The sequence below is a fragment of the Varroa jacobsoni genome, unplaced genomic scaffold (assembly GCF_002532875.2).
Source record: "Varroa jacobsoni isolate VJ856 unplaced genomic scaffold, vjacob_1.0 scaffold_462, whole genome shotgun sequence".
Taxonomy (NCBI): domain Eukaryota; kingdom Metazoa; phylum Arthropoda; class Arachnida; order Mesostigmata; family Varroidae; genus Varroa; species Varroa jacobsoni.
In genome coordinates, this window is record NW_019213364.1 from 218,641 (window position 1) to 243,000 (window position 24,360).

Consider the following 24,360-nt stretch of genomic DNA (forward strand, 5'->3'; position numbering starts at 1 on the left):
TCGACGCCTCTGGCCGATCTCTTGTCGTTGTTAACGCGCTAAGACAGCTGAAAACAGAAGGTACGAGGAAGATCGGACATATACAAGAGATGGGCATAAATTGAATATTATCAGTTGACTGTTGGGCTGACCAGCCGTCAGCCTCCAGTTCTCGCCTTTCTTATACGACCAGCGTGAATTTTTATCCACCAGATTGAATCTCCACTCAGCGCCAAAAAGCTGTGCGCTGCCAGCCAGATGAATTACGCTTAGCCGAGACCGAGCGAACTGAATGTGCGCTATCTCGGTTGAGACGAGGGGAAAAGATAAAGTCGGACAGCGCAAGAGCGGCGGCACTGTCCGATAATGACGAGGTTAGCGTTCTGCTGCTTAATACGGCCGGGAAAACATCGCAACGCTATAGTTATCGGTTCCTTAGCAATGGCGTTCATGCGCCCGAAGCGGAGCCTGCTGCAGGTACCTGCATGTGGATTCACGGATAAGCACTAGGTTTGGGGTGCGACGGAGCCTCAGATGCGTGTGCGCTTTGTCGAGTTAGTGAGAGGGTGGTACGACGCGGTGCAGCTCCACACCGTGCCGAGGTGAGATAAGAAAAGCGAGCGGCGATCAGAGGTAGTATAAGAACACTTGCTTGCGCAAACGCTTGCCGAAACAACCGCTAATTGTGGCTATTAGATTATCCAAGGTTTCCCAGCCACCTAGAAAGGTGGATGAGATTCGTATTTGATCCACCCTCTTGACCCCCTTTCCTGCTTATTAGCTAACAACAACTAGCCACCATTATACAGGGCGGATGATGGCGCTCGTCGACCAGTAGGAGGTGATGTATCAGCGAAGCAGCCGCTGCTACCATGGGGCTCCTACCGTGTAGACGGCGGATTTGAAGCGTTGACTGGTCGTTTGCAAGAAACAGGCGCTCATGAGAATACAGGCATGAAGGCATATATACCTGGGGCGAAATGGACAAACCAAGCCAGGCCGAACTCTATGGACGGCCAGGTGCTACGATACGAAGGAAAATATCTCCAAGCCAGCGACTGTTTGCACCCGGCAGGCCCCATTGTGTACTTGATGAATTCGTCTCTATGCTACAGCTACAGCTGCAGCTGCCACTGCTGCTGCGGCGGCCATTTCTCACACGGATATGTTGTCCCCCGGCGCTGAAGCAGTCGCTCGTTTTTCGAAGAAACAGCTATCGCTGAAAGGAATTGGGAAAAGTAATGCGCAAACGCCCACACACCGCCGGTGCGTAACTTGTTCAAGTCAAAATCGGAGATATATTTCAGTGAGCTCGTCTGGATAATACTGGAGTAAGGGGAGGACAAGTTGAAAGCTCGCTCGCTCATCACATAACGTAAGGGCCGTGATGAGTGCATGGATCAGTCTTAGCGTATTTAGGTTCATCGCAGGCTTCTTTTCTAACGCGTCACTTATCTGTTTCCCTGTCTCTAACATTCGCTGAGCCATAGCAGCAGAACAGCAATGCAGGACGAAAAAGGGCGACAATGATGGCAGTGATTGCTTTTGCTTCTGCCGCGAGTCAAGTAGGCCACCAGGCCTTTAAGCCAAGCAGAGAAACTAGTCGTACCGGTTTCGCTGGTACACAGCTGGTCGGCCGTAGCACCGCCGGCAGATACGATCGTTTCGATACAGATAGACAGCGGAGACGGAAATCGGTTGGAAGGAGGGTGAGGCTTCTCTCTGCCAAAAGAGCAAATAGTATTGTTTGAACATGAAGCACTTGAGTCGTCCATGGGCCAGCGATGGAACGCAACGAGAATAGAAGGCAAGCGGGAACCAAGTGGCAAGAGAGAAAAGGATACGATTGAGTACAGAAAGGCCTGCGTTGGCCTAGCTTGCTTAGTTGCCCGTTTATGGCTTGCTCGAGACTAGCTTGTTAGCGCAAGGAAGCCGAAGCAATGAGCGACTTGACTCAACCAGGGTGGAGCGTGCCAGTCTGAGCTCTTAGAGGTCTGCAGGCCAAATAGCTGGCGGCTCGTCAGTGACGTAGGGGAAGTAAGGGCTTTCGTTTGGGCCGGTTTGTACTAGCCATACGCATCAGCCAAAGACTAAGAGGGATGACAACGCGCTATTTATCTTTTCAATCAGACCTGTGACAGTAGGAGTTGGGCGAAGCCGGAAGATCGGCCAGCGATCTCGCTTTCATCTTACGGCTCCTTATCCGGCGTACTTGCCCCTGGCCTGCTCTGCTTTCGCTGGCTGTGACATCACAGAATTCGTTTTGAGTCACTCTTGCTATGTGTGCCGTTTGCTTCTGTTCGCTACTGCACCATTTACGACTGCATGTCTGCTTACGGTTGTCTGTCTGTACGCGAATTAGTTTGTGTGCTTTGCTATTCATACAGTTCGCACATCCGACGTTGGGAATCGGGGCGGCTGCGAGACTAACAGAGGCGTGATATGACAGAAGCAGCATGAGCAGTACGAGGACAACTCGCCGCTGTTGCTAACATTGGTTAACAGCGGCAAAAAGGCGGGCGTGAAGCGTTGTAGCAAACCCTTGTGGGTTTAGCTGCCTTCTAAGCTCAATTGTGTTTAGATTCTTTTTACCGCGAACAAAAAAGAGACTCCTTTTGCTTCAAAGGTTTTCCCTTCGCTGGGTTTGCTCCATTCTTTTAACTGCGTAGCAAGAAAACACAAGAGAGCCAGGGCCAGCGGAGACACCCATCTATCCGCCCAACCATGGGTGTCATCGCCGTCGTCCTTTTCAGGTCTTTAGACGAAAGGGGATGCCTTACCATTAGTGGCCCGCCGCGAATCGGGAGCTTCGTACGGCGACTGCAGGGTTACACTGCTAGGCCGTACAGGCTGGTCATGGTTGACGAGTGGAAGGCAATTGAAAAGACAAAATAACTCCGCAACGAAGCCGCTAGTGCGACTGCTCGCTGACGGCCACGGCGGCAAACCGCTCAAGTACGCTGCACAACTCGACAACTTCTCGCCTCTTTGCGCGTTCAGCCAGGAAGAAAGTAAAACAGAAGAAGAGCAAGGAAAAGAAGAACGAGAAGCGGCAAGTTGTCGGAAGCCGCCCAGAAAAGCCCACTATGCCCCTCAAACACTACTACCACAGCAATTATTATCACCACAACGACGACGACGACCAGCACATCACTCTGTAACGGTCGTTATTGCGGATCGTCGGTCGTCCTGTCTGTTAGCAGCACTCAGAACTTCTCTTTCCAAACAGCTACCCACGGGACGGGTGCTCAAAGCAAGGACGGGTAGCTAGCCTTGCGGGCTGCTTTCGAGGGGTATAAAAATAACATCCGTCCGTGGCGGTCTGAACCAACGGCCCGATCTAGTCATTCGCCGGTTTACCGCTAGCGCATGGTTCCTCTGCGAGACTCCAATGGAATAGATGGGTCACAGGGTGTCTGGAAGGGCATTGTCGAGGGCTTGGCAAAAGACCAACATACATACGCACATACACGCATAGACACATTGACTATACCACCGCTATACCAATACCAGGACCATATCACAACAGCTAGAGAAACCCTCGTTATGGCGGCCAATGACAGATAGCTCGCAGCAGAACGAACTGCTGTCAAGCAGCACCGGTGGCAGTAGCAAACGACCATATCTTCACCTCCCTCTATTTTTCTTCAAGGCGGATTCGCCACACCGCTTGGCCTACTGCGCGGCATCCTGCTTAGAGCAATGCTAAGGAGAGTGACCTGGTTGGTAACTTCTGGTTGGGAGACTAGGGATGGTAGCAGCTCAGAAGCGAGAGACGGACACCATAGAATGGCACAGCAAAACAGAAGAACTTAGCTCATTCGGCTAAAACAGTGCCAGCAAAAGATCCTAATCCTTCGCCACCATCACCGTCGATACTGGCATCATACACAGAGATATAAACCGACCGCCCATACGTCCATCCTTCGGCGAAACTGCCCCCAGCAAGCAACAAGGGCGAAGGGAGTAGTGGCGGTAAAGACGAGAAGAGGCGAAAGAACAAAATGGCGAGCTATGAGAGCAGCAAAAGTATATCTGCTAATCAAATTACGAAACAAGGGCACGGTCGTCGCGCGAGTTGCACATGATGCCATAGATGATGACGATGACGACGAACGTGCCATGTATGAAGTGGCATAGCGTTCGGTGTATACCGCAGCAATTGCGCGCTTGATGGAAGATAGGCATCCTATCGTTTTTATAGACGACAATTTTTTGAGGTAAAACACGTGCGCATGTTTCGATATATACGACGCTGTTCGTTGTGAGCAATAGTAACGTTTTACTGTTAGCCATACGAGCCGAAATTTGTCCGGAATCTATGAATAGCAGAACGTTTGACTCGCATGAAGATAATTACACTCAGTGCATATCATATATGACTAACTTCATTTCTCGTATGCAGCTACCATAATTACGTATATATGTACAAATGTAAGTTAGTTCCAACTATATTATTGATTGTACGCTCATGATCTTAATGCTCCTGGTCCGTACGGGTTTCTAGTGGCGCCAGTTTTGCCCAGTTTTTATACTTTTACCCAGAAGTATTTAAACAACTTCCCAAATGGCCTTGGAAGAACAATTATGGGAATATCGACGCAATACAATGTATATAACAGCATACAATATATACGGTGCGCCGCAAGGGCTCTCGTTAACTATCGAGACACCCTAAAGATACACATCGAGAACATCGGCGCATATGAAACGAGCACAAACTTAGGCAAGAAGCGCAAATTCGATTCCAATAGAAAAGTTCACGGTTCATCTCAATAAGCCCTATTTCTCAAAAACAATAGTAGACTCGACTGTCGACAAGCGTTAAGCAGGTTTCTCATTGCGAAATCGACCAAACCTGAATTTGAGAAATTCACTATTGCACAATTTTACACATTGTACAATACATTGCGGGTATGATCCTCTGCTACAAAAATAACAGAACCCAGTAGAAACAACTGCAAAGACGAGCTAGCTTCAATATGTTCTATTAAGTTTCTTTCGATCGGCATGACTCCTCTAGAAAGCAATCATCGATGCTCAAAAGCTTTTGATTCGCATTAACGTTTTGTTATAGTTTGAACGTAAAGGGCCCAATAAGGATTTCAACATATATATATTTGAAAATTGAAGGTAGAAAAAATCGTTCATGATTGAACAAATGTAAATATCTAGTTCCCGTTTAACAATAGAAGCGCGTTGTGCACCCGTCTAGTTGATACCTCTGCCAATCGAATATATACAGTTTTCGAAATACTAGCCTACAAGAACATTTCGATGGACGTTTACGCTCCAGCCGCCCGATTCGACGAGAGTAACTGTCCTGTTAAAAAAGATATGGCGTCGTGAGGCAACGCCGAAATGTAAGAAAGGATATGTATTGCGTGGGATGCCAGTATGGCCGAATGAATGGTAGATGATGACGAATCTGCACTTGCCATGTACCCCCAAAGTCTTCCCCCTTGGTGTCCCCGAACCGCGCCTTCTATTGGATTAGACCTGCTGCTAACTCGATTATAGATGGAGGGGTAGCCCAGGGACGCGCTAGGCCGGTTTGCAGGTCCTCACTGGGTCGAGGCTGTCGGGGTGACTGGGACTACCACCGGTCTGCCTGCCAACCAGTGGACCACACAAAGGGCGAGAAAGAAAGACAGGCCGAGAGAGCTAGGATGACGATCACGCCGAAGCATCTACAACATCCCACATGAGCTGAACTATCCACAATATTGTAGAAAGCGTGAAAACCAAATATCTGAACTAAGGCAGCGACTTAGCGTCCGTCAGACATCTACGTTGTGATCATCCAATATTCAGTCGGTACATACCGTCATACCTAGAATCAATATGCGGATCCAGAAAGCCTACCGGGATTCACTAGGTGCTAGATTTCTCTAGATAAGTTACCCATTATGTTTTTTATTGACTAAAAAACGTAATGATAACTTGACAAATGAACGCAAAAGGAGCCACATCACAATATTTTTAATGCACGTATTCGTGGTATCTTCACACGAGACATACATAGGTCTTACAAGAAGAAACAAGCTAATGCGTTTCTCAGATTTCCACCCATCACCGCAACGATAATTCATGCCCCCCATTGTAGAACTTTTCCCCATCACATTTCGAGAAATCAGAGAATTGGCATGTAGTCTACTTAAATTAAAAGCAAATGCCGATGTTTCTCAGGCGGCGGCCTTGCGCTTCCCATGACTAAACGAGGGCACACGATCGATCGATTAGGCAATATCGTTCCATTCCGAAAAGGGATGTTGCTGGTTTTCGCAAGAAACGAGAATCGGGGGTAAGTTACCCTACTTCTGCTATAGTTGTTTAATGGCTTTTGCTGTGTCAACTAGCCTGAAGCCTGCATGCGCCTATGAGATATTGACAATTGACTAAATGCCCTCTAACCGCGTCATTATGCATGCACAGTTATAATGTATACTGTGAGCCCAAGATGTAGGGCAAATTTGTCGCTCAATTTGGCTCTACGGTTCAAGATATGTATTCCAATTGGTTCAGGACTAGTATTGCTCTACGCGAACGAATTTGTATAGCAGCTCTACCCTCTCTTGATTAACAACTTAAAACTATAGACTTCTTGGACGAATTACTCATAGAGCTACAAATTAGCTAGCGTTGACTACAAAGCGCAAAGGGACGATAGTGCTGTTAAAACAAAAATAAAGATACTGGACGAGCTCGGTTGTGTTTGTACGTGTATTATATAAACATTTTACATTTTGAAAGAAAAGGGACACCTACTGCTGTGCGATCTCAAGGACAGCAACAAAAGATGTTTCTACGATGATAAAACCGCGGCCGATTCGGTGTGATGGCCCAGCATGCCTCGGCTGTGTTGACCTACAAGTGGTGCCTATCCTGGGCATTATCGTTCCTCGTCAGGCAGTCAGGAACATTGACGGCTGCCGACCAGTCTTCTCAGCGTTTGCTATAATTTGTTCTTCACTAGCTTCCTACCCCATCTTCGTCATCCAGGGTTCCTTCTCCCTTCTCTTATTGAAACGTATAGCTAAAATCCTGCCCTGATCTCCGAGCATCCAAAATTAAACTCTCCATACCTCCTCCCTCTTTTCCCTCTTAGTTCCCGCTACCCGCAAGGCAAGTTCAGCTCTCGATGTGAGTGCTTGCACGCTCTCTGCCCGTGAGACCATCGGCGTTGTTTAATGGAATGGAAGTAATGCGACTGGCAGACAGAGAAAACCTGAATGGGACACCCGCTGCGGTCAACCCGCCTTCAACTCTTCGCTTTTCCTAACTGTAGTTGCGGTTGCTTCTGCTCGACTTTGCTGCTACTGCCAAACTGCAGAGTACGGCGGCCCCGACCTCACGCAACCTCAAGGAGCGCTGGCGGATCGCCCGCCATCTTTGTATGAAATAATATAGAACTAAATAGCGAACGATACACAATCTTCATGTCGTATCTGCGTTTTGTGTTGAGGGATGAGGATACACCCTAAGGAGTCCACTGTGAGCCCGATGCAGTCTGAATGTTCACCGAAGCGCCCGAAGTAGGCGAAGGTGGGCGTGGAATACAGAGGGGCAAAAGACGAGTCATTTTTATAAGATAGGAACGACACGCTACACTTCGACACACATATAGGGTAGAAATGTGTCATTGCCTGATATCCCCTATCTCGTACTACAAACTACTTACCCAGAAAGTGGCTGAGAAAGTAAACTGTGTACAACAGTGGCAAAGGACAGGCCATAAGCAGGCCACAGAGCTCAAACAGACGTGAGACAGTTTATCCTAAATATCTATGCCCTTGGATGCCTGGATGGAACAGAAGAACAAAGTATAAACTTATGAATCTTTCTGGGTGTGCCATTCTAAGTTAGATGTATATGCACGAATTGCAATGGACAAGTAATAGATAGTTAGCTGGACAATCTTGGAATACGTACAAACAAAGTAGTAAAACAAGCAGAATTTAAAATTAAGTGTTTTTATAATTAATCAAAGTAACTTGAAAGATCACACGCTAATAACATTGAAGATAAATGCGAGACGATTCAATAGCCAACGTAATCCATAACAATAATCTTACTTATTGCAGGTATGGTTCCAAAACCGTCGTGCCAAATTCCGCAAACAAGAGCGACTTAATCAGCAAAAGGGCGCTGGAGGAGGCGGGTCCGATGGAATGCCCCCATCGCCGATCTCAACGACTGTTGCGGATTCGACAACGAACAACAACTGCCAAGCAGTTGGTCTGGGGGTAGCTGCACCTGTTAACGGCGTCGGCATAGGGAAAGAATGTAAAGAAAAGAATAATATGCAACAGCTGATGCAGCAGCAACACTCGCCAGACTCGAATAAATCGAACATGACATCGCACAACGGTTAGCCCGACCGAAATTACAATCTCTTCTCTTTCAGTGGCTTTGACGTGTCTCTCTAGCTTTGATTAGTAATAGATTGTTTTAACAAGAACTTGATTTTCACAGACTACGTTACAAACCAAATGTAACTAGCCCGAAAACCTCTATACGTTTTACATATCGGTGATACACGATGACCAGCATTTGTAAACAATTTTAGTAGAATTATTTAAATTATCGTATGACCGAGATCATCTCTAAAGGCTAAACTGTCTGAACAGCACTCGCCAGTTGGCGCCTTTTTCCTACCCCTTCCTTCCTTCTCCTCTTCTGCACGCGCAATGTAGACGTCAACGTGATCTGGTCCACGTAAGATTTATTCTCACTCTATTTGTTACTCCTTTCCTGTTATTATCAATCGGCTACTGATGTATGAGCGAGTACGACCACATAATACCACTTACGTGCAGACGTTCCCACGTACAAAAACGATGTTCTATAAAGAAGGCACAGCCGATACGGTAATTGTGTACAGCAAAGGTGGCGAGCACGCTGATACCATTGGCTACCGGTACTTTATGCAGCCGCTTGCGTATCATGCATTTCTGCAACGGCAACAAGGCATGCTCTGTCCTATCGTACAGTTTGAGTATATTGTTCCTTAGCGCCTTCGATAGGCTCCCGTTAAACAAGCCCGTCAACTCCCCCGAGAAAGCCTAGCAAGAAAGGAAAACTCCACGAAATTCTCCTTTAGCTTTGTGTTCCGGCGCTCGCTCGCTCGCTGGCTGGCTGGCTGGCTGGCCAGCCGACCTAGCCCAAAGAAACGAGCAGCGACCCAAGCGGCCAGCCGCCACCAGCCAGTCGCGACTGAAAGAGGGCCGAAACGTCGGAGACTAATTTAAGCTGACAGGCGGAGGGGGACAAGGAACTATGGAGAGACTCAAGAGGGGCTTTTGGAGCGAGGCAGCGGTAGCCAAAGCTTATCTAGGGAGTGGTATAGAGAGACTAGAGGGTTTCGGGGATTGTCAGTTTCCAAGTGGTAATAGTAGTAAGTGGTGGGTCTTTGCCTGCGCCCTCGGTTCGGCTGCTTCTCCTGTTGTAGCTGCTGCCGCGGCCGTTGACGAACTGCGCGAACCGACAAGGATCTCCCAGCTCTTTTCGATTTGAACGTGGACACCGACGACGATCGCCGTTTGCTGTCCTTGTTCAGCCTGTAGAAGCTGAGCAAGTGTTTTGTGAAGTGAACAGAAAGTGGGCAAGCGGGATGTCGTGAAGAGAAGCCAAGCAGTTTCGGTCGCAGCGGTGAAGCAAAAGACAAATGCACTCGCCGTTACCACCCTCCTTGTCGGTCAGCGAGCCAAGGAACTTTTCAGGACCATGGGATGGTAGACACTTCGGCCCCATTTGGCCGTCGAAAAGCGGCACAAGTCGCCGCTCAAGAAGCCGACTAACCGACCGACCGTCGAAACTAGCTGTGGGACCGCATCTGCTGCCGCTAACATCGGCGCGCAATTTCGCTTTCCAACTGTCTCTACTAGAGTTAATAAGGGTAGATTATTACCGCACTTATAAATGACACCCGCATCGTCGGCTGAACAAGCGAACTAACCACGGAGGAGAGTCGAGGCCAAGACACATCCGTTCGAGCTGTTGAACAGGACTCGGTTCCTGGCTGAAACTTCATGAATCGTTTATCGAAGACCTGCGAAGCAAGAAAAAACAAGATAGACGAAGACCATAAAGTTCGTCTTGGACTTTGCTTGAACTTAATTACAATATTTTTTGTATCGATTCAAATGTCGACTCAACAGGTCGGCTATAGATGATTGCCGATGTCATTCTACTGCCTGAAATCTACAGTCACTAATATCGTAGACGCCGCTCTATTTAAAACCACATGACATCGCTGGGTATCATCCAACAGGTTTATTCCGTTCAGGTAGAAGGAATCCATTTTTGTCGTTTTCTTCAAGCACCAAGTGTTAGTCCTTATGCTCTTTTTAAATAACTATACTAATTAGGCGGTCATCATCAGGCGTGAGCATCAATATTCACAAGTGTTTTCTTCCGCATTTGTATCTGGATTTCGAAAAGACATAGGACATTGTTAAAAGTGGCTCAAACTAACAGCTCTACGTCGAATCAGCCTTAGGAACTGTGAAGAAAAGTTTCAACTTTATCTCTTCTTTGCTGTATATTCTATTCTATTCTGAGTTATGTATTTGTCATACATGGCTATGCCATCAAATCAAGTCCTTCTTCTTGTCTTCTTTGAAATTGGTCAAGGTGTCAACGAGTTCGTCAATAGGCCATACCAATCAGCATATAATTTCGTTGCGCAATAATATTTTACCCAGTAATTCACTTTTAGTAGGCCCACTCTCGTTTTTCATACAGATTTCTATAGAGTACAATTTGCGTAGCCGAGTTCGTTGTATCATTGCTACCTAGCTGCTTTGCTTTGCTAAGTGAGCCAGGCTAGAGTAACCGCGTCTCCTTCGCGTGTTTCTGTCCTATCGCATTATCTATACGAGAACATGGGCATAGCAAAAGGTTGCGATTCTGTCGAAAGCGAGAGCGCACACACAAGGCAAAGAGGTGCTGGCCGCGCGCCTTGAGGAATAGGACAAGTGGAAAAGAAGCGAAAGGACAACCCCTGGGAGAGCATAGCAGCGCGGTCTGCCGTTCCGGTGCCTTCTCATGCTGCCATTCTGCTATCGAAGCTAGCTAGCTAGCTAGCTAGCTGCTCGCTAAAAACTCTACGACTGAAGCTCCTGTCTGAGCTTCTCCCCAGAGACAACCAACCAATATTTGCCAAATTATGCCCCCTTACTATAAACGGACCACTAGCGCTGCTACCGCCCTCACCCATTTGATCCGCTGAATTTCGTGGACGACTGCCTGAACTCTAGGCTCTAGGCCCTTCTAGTCAAACGTCTCAAGCATCTCTAAAGGGAAGCTGTATAGGAAAAGAGGAATAGGGGAGCTGGCCAAAAGGAAGAGTCCTGAAGGGTCGACGGCAATAACAGTAGAAACAACAACAATATTGAAATGTCTGGGTCCAACGCCACGTCAGTGAATATGCGCGCGACCTAGTACACTATACTAGACATATGCATTGAGATTTTGTCATCCTATGAAGGCGGTTAGGCCAACAGAGAAAAAAGCCTGGTGCTGATTTGCTGAAGGTGAGTGAAAAGAGGTAGGGCTCTAGCCTATTGGTCAGTCAAATTGGCGAGACAACAATATAATGAACATAAGTGGTATTTTTTCTTTCGGTATCTTGACCACTCCTGGTCAGGCAGCTGTGCGACTCAACGGCATTTTGCTAAATGCTTGCCACCCTCTCCGCCAAATTGTGAGTTAAGATGGCTTTAAGAGATAACCCCTAGGCGCCAAAGCCTGTTAGCTCCCCCTTCTTATTGACCGCTGCGCCAGGCGCCGCGGTACTTGTGTCGTTGTCGTCTGCTGAGTGCCGCGGTATGCTCCTGGGGTGTCGTCTGCTTCTAGGCCTAGAGGCTCTTGGGGGTCGCCTAATTATGCACGAGCTGCTGAGTCATTATTTACGCTTGTCTGACAAGCAAGCCAAAGCTGCCAAGGCAAAGCGACTAGCGAAAGCGAATAAGGAAGAGAATATTGCAAAGTAATTTGAAACAAAGTTTTTTTACGCAAGCTACACGCACGAAACAGCTGTTCTTTTCTTGTTTTCTGTCACTATGTAAAGCTCCTCTTGCGTGTTTCGATAGGAAGTAGAGAGGGGAAAACTTTGGCCAGCTCCGATGTTGACTACACAAATTGACTTCACAAACACACTTACACTTATAACATACCGAGAGACTTTCGCTAGCGGCGCTGCCGTTATTTGGCGTGTGTCAATGGCGGAGTAGGGGCCGATCCTTCGGATCCCTTAAACGGAAAAGGCTCTATTTACTTTTGAATTGATGCGTCGGAGAGTGACGCTTGAGAGAGAACGATAGAGGGGGATAACAGGTACACAATTTAAAAACTGAGTTAATCAAATATTGCATATTCGACTATTATTATAAGTAAGGCTTAATGTTCCAATCTGTGAAACTTATCAATTTCGTCAAACAAAACGTGCAAGTTGTTGATGCACTCAAATGACTTGGGGGATCAGCGCTTGAAAAATGACTAAACAGCTAAGCATGCTTGCGTCATTTCAGTTAGCTAAGTTAACTGAAGGCCTGCCTAGAAAGCCGCTAAAGCAAAATTCATTCGAATATTTCTTCAATTTTCTAGGAAAAGTTGAAAGCACCTTTAGTGTCTCTAGTTGTTCGCCCGCGCCTTAGGACACATAATACCGAAGTGAGCGACGCAGAGAACACTTGTGTCTATGCAAGCGACCGAATTTTCATAGACCCCATGTTGCCCTCTCGTTTACTGCGACGGCGCGCTGCTGTTTGGCGTTCCTTCTCAAAGCGTATTCGTTTGCTTTTATCGGTCAGACATTTGTCTCCATTTGTAATGTGTCTGTTGTCGTCGAGAAAGCGCAACATCGCAGAACATCAAACATATTAGACAGTTGTATAGCTAGTTGTTGAAGAGCGTACTCGTCGCGGTTCTTTTACGTTTGAAGGGCCAGCCTGTATATCTTCATTCAAGCCACAATTCACCAGACGCCGGTTGCGTGCCACCTTGAAACAGACGATGACTGCTTAAATCAACACTGTTTGCAAGGCTCACCAGAGTGTGGTCCTCCTGCGGAATAAAAGTTCGGCCAAGGTGCATGCACACAAACGCTCGTATATTTCCAATATGTGATTTTCAACTGCTAACTTAAAGATGCGAAATCGCTAGCTTGAAGCCGCAACATTCACAGAAGCGAATTATTGAAATGTGTTGAATGAGTATTACGGCGATTGTCTAACGTCTCACAAAAACGTGACCTTATTTAGGAAGACGTATTCCATATAAGGGGGTTTGAAGTAAATAAGGGATTTACGTGAGCTCTAAATTTCACTCAGAATTTACAATCGTTCGTGGAATAATCAAAGGGTTCTAACCGTCGTTCTCTCCTCTTTAACATTGTCTCACAATTTCAGGAGGGAAGATGGGCGCGGATAGTCCTTGCGGAAGCCTTTCAGGCAGCAAATGGGGCTGTGCTGGTAGTCCTGTACCATATCCGACCTCAGCGTACCACGGCATGACTAACCAGACATCGAATGCAGTTGATACCAAACCTCCACTTCTCACCTCATCACAGATATTTTAGGACGAGACCTCTACAAACCACTTACGTCAACGTATTGCTTCAACTATTCTTCAGTGCCGGAGACTTTCGAAGCCTATCAATCAGCAGCTGAATAACAAGCAGATTGTGCTTACCTCTATGCCAGTTTCTCATTCCGAGTAACACAATATCGCGTGTGATTATTCAAAACCCAGAAAGTCTGAACTGAAACCGAATGCTGCTCGGCATTGACGTTCGAATAGCAGAACCATTAATGACGGCCAGGTGCATCGATCGGAACGAAAAACACATAATAAGAAACCAGATGGGTACGAAATGGTCGATCCTGCGTAGTCTTTAAACAGATGCAGGAACAGCGGACTCTATTGCCGTTCAAATCAGATATACCTAGCACGAAAAATGGCAGAAGAAACGAGAAATACAGCAAAACATTAATACAAAGGACAAAAAAAGAAAGACGAAGACGTCGACGATCATCATGTTCGTTCTGCATAACAGAAATGTCTCCTTGTACAATGCCTATACATAAACTACGGTTATTAAAAGAGAAGGCCAAGTCTAAGTATTAAGAGTATGCTACACGATGAAAAGCTGTAACAACTTCAACAGCAGCGAACAAATTGCGGAAACAATACTCAAATGTGGAACATGATAACGAAAAGCCCACGTAAGTATGCGGTAGAGTTCTTAACTTAAATAAGACCTAAAAAAGCGTACTCTCCATACAAACGACAATGAGGCCATTCAACGAAATGAGGTAGAAGAAGAAATCGAACAAAAGAAATTGAAAGATTAACAAATCACTGTAATATAACGTGTACATTATTTAGACTTGCCATTTAATGCTGGCGCACCGTTCGAGATTTCTTGCAGATTATATATATATATATAAAAAAAATAATCTATATATATAAACGACGAAGGCGCCCGGCGCAGAAGGAGTACTACATACTGAACTCACAACTGCAATTTATTTATTCAAAATGGTGGTGTGATGAGGTAATAAGGATTATGACAGTATTGCAACTTTCAACGAATGTAAATGCATCTACGAAATATTGGGGCTGCGACACTTCCAGGAACTATATGATATCTTACGTGATGAAGACTCGTACTTCAAATACCTAATGACTGCACTGAGAAAACTTATATGTTTTAGAGGAAAAGTTCCCAAACAGATTGGTTCATACTATCAACGATTTTGTCATCTATCAAACTGGCTATACCGTTCCTCATTTAAGGATCTGATTATGAGGATACTAGCAATTCTTTAAGGCTTTGCGGATTGCTCCTGATCATATGTGCGTTATTATCACGAAGTTCTAATATGACGATTGCGCATTAATGACGACAGTGATGCGCATGACAATTTCATAATGGTGATGACCGATATAATAGTGCAATGGTTATTATTGCGCTATTAACAAAACAAAAACAAGTCTAGTCAGGTCGCAGCGGGGATAGCAGGACTTCGGCATAATGCGCATGCAGAAAGACAATGAGGTGCAGGTATTCCTTAAATATTAACATTGATGAACTTGAAATGGTACATCTGTAAGAAGAAAACGGTTCTTTTCATTATGGCGCAGAAGTACACTGTAATATTGGTTATAGGAATGCACTTTGCCTCAAGATGAATTCCGGTATACTACGTAATTAGAGATAGTAAATTACTACTCTATTACCAGCGAGCTTCACTAAGTATCATGAATGATGAATTATCCTTATGTCGGTCTAGAGCAACCGTGCTTGCCATCTCGTGGTTTGCCCAAAGTTGTGCCCTCATTGGGCTTTCACTAGGCTTGGCAGTGCGTGGGAAGGGCAAAAGAGAGAACTGACAAAGCGACATAAGAAATAGATGATTATGATTCGATTGTACTGTGTTTCCCATTATATGGTCACATGGTTTTCATTGAGCATCTGGAACTCGGACTTGAAACGAGACCATAGATTCGATGGCATCTCAGTATGTGTAGGGAAGTTGTGCGTTTGTGTGTGCGCAATGTTCAGGTCAACTTGATTTGCTCGACGACGTCGCTCCTGTTACTGCTGCGACTCGAGGCCTTTGTTCGTCCTTTGTGGTGATTCATGAGCGGAAGAAAAGGGAAGACAGAAAATGTATAACGGCATACAAACTGTATTAGCACGGTAGAGGAGTAAGTATAGGTTTAAAGCATGTGAGAGAGCAACTTTGATGAAAGCAAGGAACTGACATTCCGACAGAAGAGGGCGGGGAAAGAGAAAGACCAAAACATTGGATGCAGACAGGCTTGAGTCACGCGAAAACGAACGCTGGTTTGCGCGATAGAAACAAGAAGTAAGATGTGGATAATGCGTAATAATGAGGACACGACATAGAGTTAATGAGGCGATAACCAATACGAAGCAAATGAGGTGCGAAAAAGCAAGAGACAGTAGCGAAAAGTAAACAATAACGTCATAATAGCAACGACAACAGCGATCGCGGTAGAAAGGCCATGTCGTGACACGTCCATTTGACGTTCGCTTGATTGCTCCAGAACAGGAGATATATCGGCTTTTATCCGGCAATCAGGCGATAGAAGGCGCACCTGTCCAACCCAGTTACGGTTTTGAAGCGAAATGGGAAAACGCGAGAGAGAAAAACATAGAAAAAATCTAATAAAAGCTTATAACATTTCAACAAAAAGTTCAGCATGCTTGTTTAATAAATATATAGCTCTAGAATGATCTACAGCTCTTCACTAGGTTGACTCAACTGCTGTCAGTGGTGTAATAAAGCAAGAAGAAGACCAAAGAGAGGCGGTTGCTCTACTTAAGAAAGTTGAACATTCTACTGTGAACTTAGTTATCGTCTATGACAAATTTCGTAAATAACTTTAGTGCATTTACAGACTAAAAGCGTGAACGCACTATAGCATTCTGCTAAGAGATATACAGTTATTAGTGCCAAATGAAATCCTTAGTACTTAGTACGCTTAGATATTACATAATAATTTGTGCCTCTTAAACAAATTAGTACGCTTTGAGTTGGAAAGATGATAATCAAAGCCATAAGATTGAGAATACCAGCATAAAATAAACATCGGTATTTATTCAACAGAGAGGACCACACTCGATTACCTGTACCAAATTCGGTCATTTTATTAGGAAAAATCCTTTACTTCCTGCATAGCTAGTTCGATTGCTCATTATATCATTAGGTGTGAAAGTATTCAGGTTGATGCTGCTTTCAATGCTATGACGTTCAATGCTTGCTATTGTAACTTAAGCAAAGGTGATGACATTAGAGAAAACAAATCCACGATGATTGTACGTCTCCCACATCAATTCACTACCCATTAACCATAACGATTGACACCATGGCAGTCATCATAGCTATATGTTAAACTGTTGTACCTGATGGCCGTTAGCTGATTGAAATAGCCAAAATTCTGTCAGTCGAACATCTTAGTAAGCATACAGTCGAGGTCCATGAACTGGAATGACGTAGGAACGACGTACCCCGACGTAGCATTTATTTGCAGACAAGTAGTTTTACACACCCTGTAGAAAGTAAAAAAGATGTGCAGAAAAAATTTACGTAGCCGCTTTAACATATGTGCAAACTGACAGAACGAAAAAACAATCTGGTGCTCTCAGGCGTGAAGTTATGCACGGGGAAGTATGCTTATGTTCATACGCCCCAGACGTAAAGTAAGCAACGCATCGTGCTAGTGCCATTGCCTATTATGTGAAATGAGTAGCGAAGTAAGTGACGTGACAATTAGTCCGCAGAGGCCAAAAGAAACCATCGGAAGCTGGTTTCCTTTGTGTGGAATGTGGATCGTCGCCGGGTATAGGATACATATATAAGCAGATGAGCGAGTGCAGGCTACTGAAACTATACTGTTCCTGGGTGATGTTGAAAAAGTTTGACGGGAAAACAAAGCCATCGGTATCGACGAGCTGCTCTTCTCCACTAGGCTCATCTAAGCGTACCAACTTTGCAGCCGGTTGGCATACAGCGTACGCGAGGGAGACCTGGAGAGCTGCGCGAACTCCAACTATGCATTTCGATCCCGCCGAGCTCTCAGAATAGATCAAAATAATAATCTCTTTTTTATAGTTTTCATTTACACGCACATGTGCATTAGACATTGTCCATCTGGAAGCTACTGTGATCTTCTCTAAATTGGTGGCTTTATGAAATTTGTTGGCTCTGAATTGAAGAGGCTGAAGCCTCTCACCGCAGTGGGTGCTGCAATACGCATTATCAATATTAGCAGGAAAACGTCGTCGTAAACAAAACGGTAGATACAGTGCTATAAATAGGTTTCCCAGAAGAGCACCACAGAGAGCGTGTCCTAGTTTTCTTTTAAATACTTTTCCTTCTATTTTATCAGATCGCTGTGACCTGAGTATCAGAACAACAACTAATGTGTACTTTGTTCCTGGCAAAATGATGCTCTTAAATCTTGTTTTCCTATGCATTATTGTTAAACAACATTGTTTTAAATTGGTCGACTTACTACCGAGCCTTCTATACTATGACTGAATAGAGCAAGTAGCGTTAGTGTGATCGTAGAATTGCTCCCTCTGTGTTAAAACCTGCAAAATTTTACAGGGCTTTCATGCAACGCCTTAATGCACTTCAGTGCGTTGATAGCATAGGTGCTATTCCAACTCTTGAGCGATCCTTTATCTGGGTAACAACTAATGAATAACAGGTGCTCTTTATTAAGTTGACGATTCGTACTACACTATCAAATTCCCTCAAAACGTTCAATGGCTGATTCAGGATCGAGAACACTGCAAACTAGTAGATAATTATGCTTGTCATCACACTCGATGGCACTGGTAGCGCCATCTGGCGACTCACATGGAACTTCACTTCCTTGGGAGATTTGGTTTATGAAGAACGGTATGTGAGATTAACCAAAAGGGGCAACGCGGCGAAAACAGAAGAATAGGAAACATTTTCAAGACGCTATGGTGAAATTTGACTTCTTGCTTAGAGTAAATAGGCAAAACCTAACTTTGCCACTGCATTGCCTCTCTTTGTTTACTGCCTCACCCTTCGTTTATATTTTATCAATTATATATTTTACAGAAGCTTGCAAGCTACGTATGACTTGCTTTAGATAAAAGAAAAGTGCAACACACTTAGACATATCACCACAACATTTAAAACAACATTTAAAAAATAAAAAATGAAATACCCTGGGGCAAACGAATCAGCGTAATCGATTATACGTTTTGAGTTTACATTAGACTCACAGATCCCAAATTTCAATCAGATGCGACACTATTTATTATATAGTAATTAGCACGTGCATCATGATCAGACTAGTATGCTATCTACAAAAAACAAATTAATCATTTTGCCGAAAATAATCCTGAGGTTTATTAGGTAACTGTTTATACGTACGCGAAGAAGCCTCATATGATTTGACGGGAAGACGGAAAAACGAACACTCCGTTTTTCAATCACATCAAGATTGGATTAGTAAGTCAAACCGAGTGTTAACGATCATTTACGTGAATTGGACGACAATGACTAGCTGTCCTAATGTTGGTAGTCCTTCGCATCGCTTCCATATATTAACTTTGTAGTGAAGATGGTCATAGAACAGTCAAAGTATCTCGAGCAGTTTCTGTTTACTTCGCCCAATTTCCGAGCTTCGTTGTACTCAGCCATCATAGGTAGATTATTATCCGGCACTCTGGAATCAGCGAAAAACTCAACTGTGTCACGATTCGCGGAAAGGTTTTAGCCTCTTCTTTTTTTCTAGTTAATTATAATAGTGTAAATTCGTGCTTGCCGGTTGAGCTTAATTCATATAAATCTCTGCGTTGGTTTCAAGTAGAACGACCAAATGAAGTGTCCTCACATTAACATATTGCTCGATATTCATTCAACCTATCCTGTGGAAACTGAAATAGGACAGACGAATTACTAAGCGGCCAAACGACAAATTTGCTATCTGGTTCATGGAAAAATAAAAATTACGCAGAAATTCGCGTTATTGCCAATTACGCATTCGTTTAAACTCATATAAATGACTGCTAGCGTAATATTTTCGGTAAATTTAGACCCGGCTGAGGATATATTTGAGGTGTAACTCCAGCTGGTCTTTTGCTTGTGCTCTTAACAATCATGTCATTTCACCTTACTAATATATACAGTATACCGTACATGAATACAGTATCACACTGCAGTAGACATGTAAAATAGATCTGCGAGAGGACGTTAGCTCTTTTAAGACACTTCTAGGACACCTAGACAATGGAGATTGCGGAAAATTACTGCGCTAGTTTTCATCAGTTTACTATATCAATCAATATATTAATTTAAAAATAACTTACTTAAGTATTACACTGATCAATTCTCCAGCAAGGATTTCGTCGCGTGCTGTAGGTAGCATCGCAGCTTCGCAAATGGCCCGCTTGATGCATGCCTCGCCGGAATCCACACCCGCCTTAGACAAATACATCGAGATTACTAGAACAAATAAAATTAAAAATTACTTATTTTTAAGAGTTTCTTACAGGATTTTGATAATAAGTAAAAAAAAGTACAGACGTGTCTTCAGCACTCGACTGAGCCGGCTCATAGTGTCTCTGGCGGTATAGATGAAGTAAAACTCTACAATAGCAGGAGTAACTGCAGTCATTTTAAGTTATCGTTTTTCGTGTTACAGATTTGAGGTTACAGGGGAGATATTTCTTGTGAGAATTGGTACAAGTTCGGGTAACTTTAACTGTAACCAAAGAGCTTGGATCGTGAACCAAGACAGTAGCCTCTAAATAGACTTTTTGAATAACACTACGTAGCTAATAAGGCGCAAAAGAAGCAGGTTATTTTGTCAACGCTAAATTGCACATTGGCTATCCAACTTCACATTTGAGTGTCACGTACTTTTGTACAACTGAAGTCTCTGAAGGATGGTTGAAGGTATCGTTGATTCCACGGACCGAACGTATTTTTTTCGGATAACTTCTTCAGGAAGTATAATATTTTCCATCAGGTTACCGGCTTTTTCGGGAAATGGACCTAAGGTAATAAAAAAATTAACCTAATACAAGTAACATTGACCTATGAAGGAGCATGCAGAAACCTATCGTTTTGTACGATATCTCAGATTGTGCACAATATAGTGTAGTGAATCTAATTTAGTTGCTGTGAAGAGTTATTTTTTATGTATCTAATTATAAAGAGTTCATTAAATTTGGGACTTTGTTTCTGATTTATAATAAATTTAAGATCTGTAATACTTACTGCGAGAATTGGAGGTCGAAGGAGAGTAATGGATATACTGAGATGACGGTGGAAACGGAATAATTTTGAACGGGGATCTTGGGCCTGTCACCATAATCTCGATCGGAAATCCTACTCCCACGAGCAGATCTGTGTTTGGCCAGACATTTATTTTCTGACCAAGATTTTCTTATCAGACTTAACTTCATAATATAAGCAGCGCAGACATATAACGAATACAATAGCATACTAAGGAAACACTGTTTTCTTGCTTTTATATTGAGTTAAATGAGCAAAGCGGTATCCATTCGGGGTTATTTTAACGATGGTCTTCATCAAATGCGGTGCTGATCCGGTTGTGCACTACGAAGGAGTAAAGGACTAATGAACACTTCTCGTCGTATGTATGAGTTATACACCGTATACGAGGTTAAGTTGCTACGTAGCCTTTGCGGTTGGAAAGTGTGTCACGAAGTTTAATTTCCAACAGCTTGTTTAATTGTCCTTCAAACTGTAATTCTTTATAGAAACATGTTTTCTGTTGTTTTTTTTTTACCGTCGATGCTATCCTAGGTACTCCTCGGAGGTCCACAGACATGATAAACCTAAAAAATATTTACAAGCTTCTATCGCATTCTCTCAAATAGGATCCAACCCAAGTCTTACCTGCTTGATATGTGGAAGAATTACGACGGAGGATATACATTCGGGAAGCCTCAAATAACGACTTGGCGGCTCATCAACACCGGAAGTGACCATCACGAGGCTCGTTATAAAGACGATTTTAAAGCTGACTCCGCGGTCACTCATCATCTACGTTTGTCCGTATTCGAAAGATCGTTGGAAGCAAAGAAGACAGATTGGTTTCAGCGTGTACCTAACAAGCACTCAGTTGAAAATGGGCAGTTTTTCTGTCGATGACCGTCCAACTGAGGCAATGTTTTACCATTGGATGCCTTATATGGCTCAGAATCGGTGTGGCGACAGGCAGAAAGGGTCCAACTCTTCGGAGCGTACTAATATAACAACAGGATGCAACGGGATTTCCTGTTTTCCTTTTTGATTCAAAAGCTGCTGGAATAATGACAGAAACTACACCCTCAATCGTCTTCTCTCGGTCAAGCGGTCATCGGCTAAAGCTAATTGAGTGAGCGAATAGATGCCAACTACTGACGAATAGATCACTGAGTCTTCCTGGACGTCGCATCCAACCCGCTGATTAGCTTGTTTCTTTGGTACAATCAGATATATCTAGCTGTGCTATATAAGTTTGAGCCGCAAGATGTGCATATATGATCAACACGCCCTTATTGTTACACATTTTCAATTGGACAAGCACCTGAGGTTTGAGTGAATGCTTTCCTTATTGACGGGTACGGGAGCTTCACTGTCAGTGGACAAATGAAGGCGCTGCCAGCTACCATTCGTGTTAGTTAAGTTGTAACAGAACTGTACATTGCTGGTGTCTTTTTGTAACGCAAATAATCAATGGATCGCTCCAGATGTATTATAGATGAAAATATTTATATTCTAGGCTTAATTTCTGGATTAGAATCCGCAGTGCTCTTTTTGGAAGTAATATATCTATCGCATTTGGAAACATATACCTACACCCGTTTGTAGATTTCTCTAATTGTCTATCAATTATTTAAGTACTGACCGTCGAGCTTCAAGCTGTCGTCATTAGTTTTAGAGAGGCTAGGCTACGTTTGACAAAAACATTTTAAATAGAAAGCTGTACACAGGCATGACAACTGACCGTCTTTTAGACAAATAAAATGTTCCAAAAGTATCGTAAAAGAGAGTCTCTAAGAAAAAATCTAAAATCTCCTAAAAAGTCTATTGATGATTTTTTACCCACTGTCGATAGTTTCTCGTCAGGGCGAAGTGCCAGTAACAACTATCTCGAAACATACAAGGTCGTCATAATAGGACTAAGCGACGTAGCTTGCAGTGGCTTAAGTTTGCAGATTTAGCTCAAACTAAAATTCTAAGTTCGACAGCAAAAATAACATATGCTGTTATTTACACGGGATTAAAAGGGTTATGTAGTATGTGTTGGTGGCAAAACAGCACTTTTAGCTAGCGAAAAAGTATGTGCATTTTCCATATTCGTCTGTGCAGAGAGGGACACGGTTAACTGCATAAAAGACATCTACGGCTTGTCACATCTAAAGAAAGGCGATCAATAACACTATATATTTGATACACTCCGTAGCTACTCTCTCTCTCTCTCTCTCTCTCTCGAATGATTTTCATCTTCAGCGGTTTTACCTTGCGTCTGCACAGTAACAGCGCACTTAGGTCAATTATAATAGTATTAATTATCTGGGTCATATAACCACGTGGCAGGTAAACAGCTACTTTTATTAAAATTACGTCAATTCATTAACTAATTACACAGAGCTCAACGAATTCTTTAATAGCCTAAGTTCTTTGTTCAGCATTCGCGTCCAGTATACTCGTATTTGGCATAGTTATTGCGACTCAAAGTCGTTAACTTCCTTCCAAAGCAGTTGTTACCTTTAACGCTTGAAAGGTCGCCGGCCAACAAATAAAATTTAGGTTATTGCTAGCGTGACTTTATCAAGCAATTCAGTCGCTCGTTGCCATTTTCGTCATCGCTACATGGCACATACGACGCCCGTCTTAGCAAGGCTCTACAAAAGTGGTGCTGACCAATAGGATTTAGGAGATCATCAGGCCAGCTTCTAATTGCTTGTATTTGAAATTGAAAGTTATTCAATTTAAATTGTAAGATGTTCAATATTCTGAGTACCAAACGTTAATTTGTTCCACCTTACAGAGTAAATAGCTATTTCATCGGCATAGCCAATTGAATTTTGAGTTTGTGCTGCTGTTCAGTACATCATACTACAAGCCGACAATATTTAGAGATAAAGCCGCAAAACCATGTTCAGTAGGGTCCGCATCACTGACAGCCGTTTCATCGAAGTACTTGAAATCCTTTAAAAAAGAGACAAGCTACAATCATCGAGCACAATAAATATTACGTTGGTGCAAAATGGCGATTGTTCTATGATATTTCCACTATGGCATGTAACATGAATTTGTACGAACGTAACTATTTTTCTAGATAAAATTCGGCAACCGTAAGGGAATCACGTTATATTCCCTTCGTCGAAAATTTGCTACCATTAGCTCCATTGATTGCTTACTATCGCCGCCGCCGCCGCCGCCGCCGCCAACGTCGTTTGCCTGCTAGCTTAGATCAGTTTCAAACAGGCCGGGTGACCATTCAGAAAGCAGTTACTCTATGTGTTATGTAAAAATTCCATAGACAGTTCTCACTCCTCTTGGTTTAACGGTCTACAGTCGTTGTTCGGGTCGAATGATTGTTGGGCTCCAGAAACGAAAAACAACCGACGTCTTCTCGCAAAAATTAAATTCGTCCCTCTATCACGGCGTATACTGTTAGTATTGCCGTTATTCCTGTGTATTTTTTTTCAGCTTTCGAGCAGCCGTCAGGGTAAGTTGTAAAGACAGCATACTCCCTTTAATTACCCTTGTCTGCGCTTCATTCGACGAGTGCAGTTTTTTCTCTCTCTCTCTCTCTTTCTTTTCTCTCCAGAAGATGTAG

The 24,360-nt window shown here is 43.7% G+C and overlaps 2 protein-coding genes across 2 annotated transcripts in view; one reads left to right on the forward strand and one right to left on the reverse strand.

Moving 5' to 3' along the window:
• LOC111260658 (uncharacterized) overlaps positions 1-16,208 on the forward strand; it is a 55,592-nt gene extending 39,384 nt beyond the window's left edge. The window contains exons 4-5 of the mRNA XM_086968417.1: positions 8,064-8,349; positions 13,392-16,208. Of these exons, the coding sequence (XP_086824543.1) occupies positions 8,064-8,349; positions 13,392-13,561 (456 nt within the window). The 3' untranslated portion in view covers positions 13,562-16,208. The remainder of the gene's footprint in view (positions 1-8,063; positions 8,350-13,391) is intronic.
• Positions 16,209-18,902: 2,694 nt separating this feature from the next.
• On the reverse strand, positions 18,903-21,518 carry LOC111260655 (uncharacterized). Its single transcript, XM_086968412.1, has 5 exons — positions 21,426-21,518; positions 20,781-20,934; positions 20,421-20,555; positions 19,868-20,003; positions 18,903-19,224 (listed from the first exon to the last, which is right to left on the reverse strand). The coding sequence occupies exons 1-5, from the start codon at positions 21,516-21,518 to the stop codon at positions 19,068-19,070; spliced, it is 675 nt and encodes a 224-aa protein (XP_086824538.1). The 3' UTR covers positions 18,903-19,067.
• Positions 21,519-24,360: the final 2,842 nt, after the last annotated feature.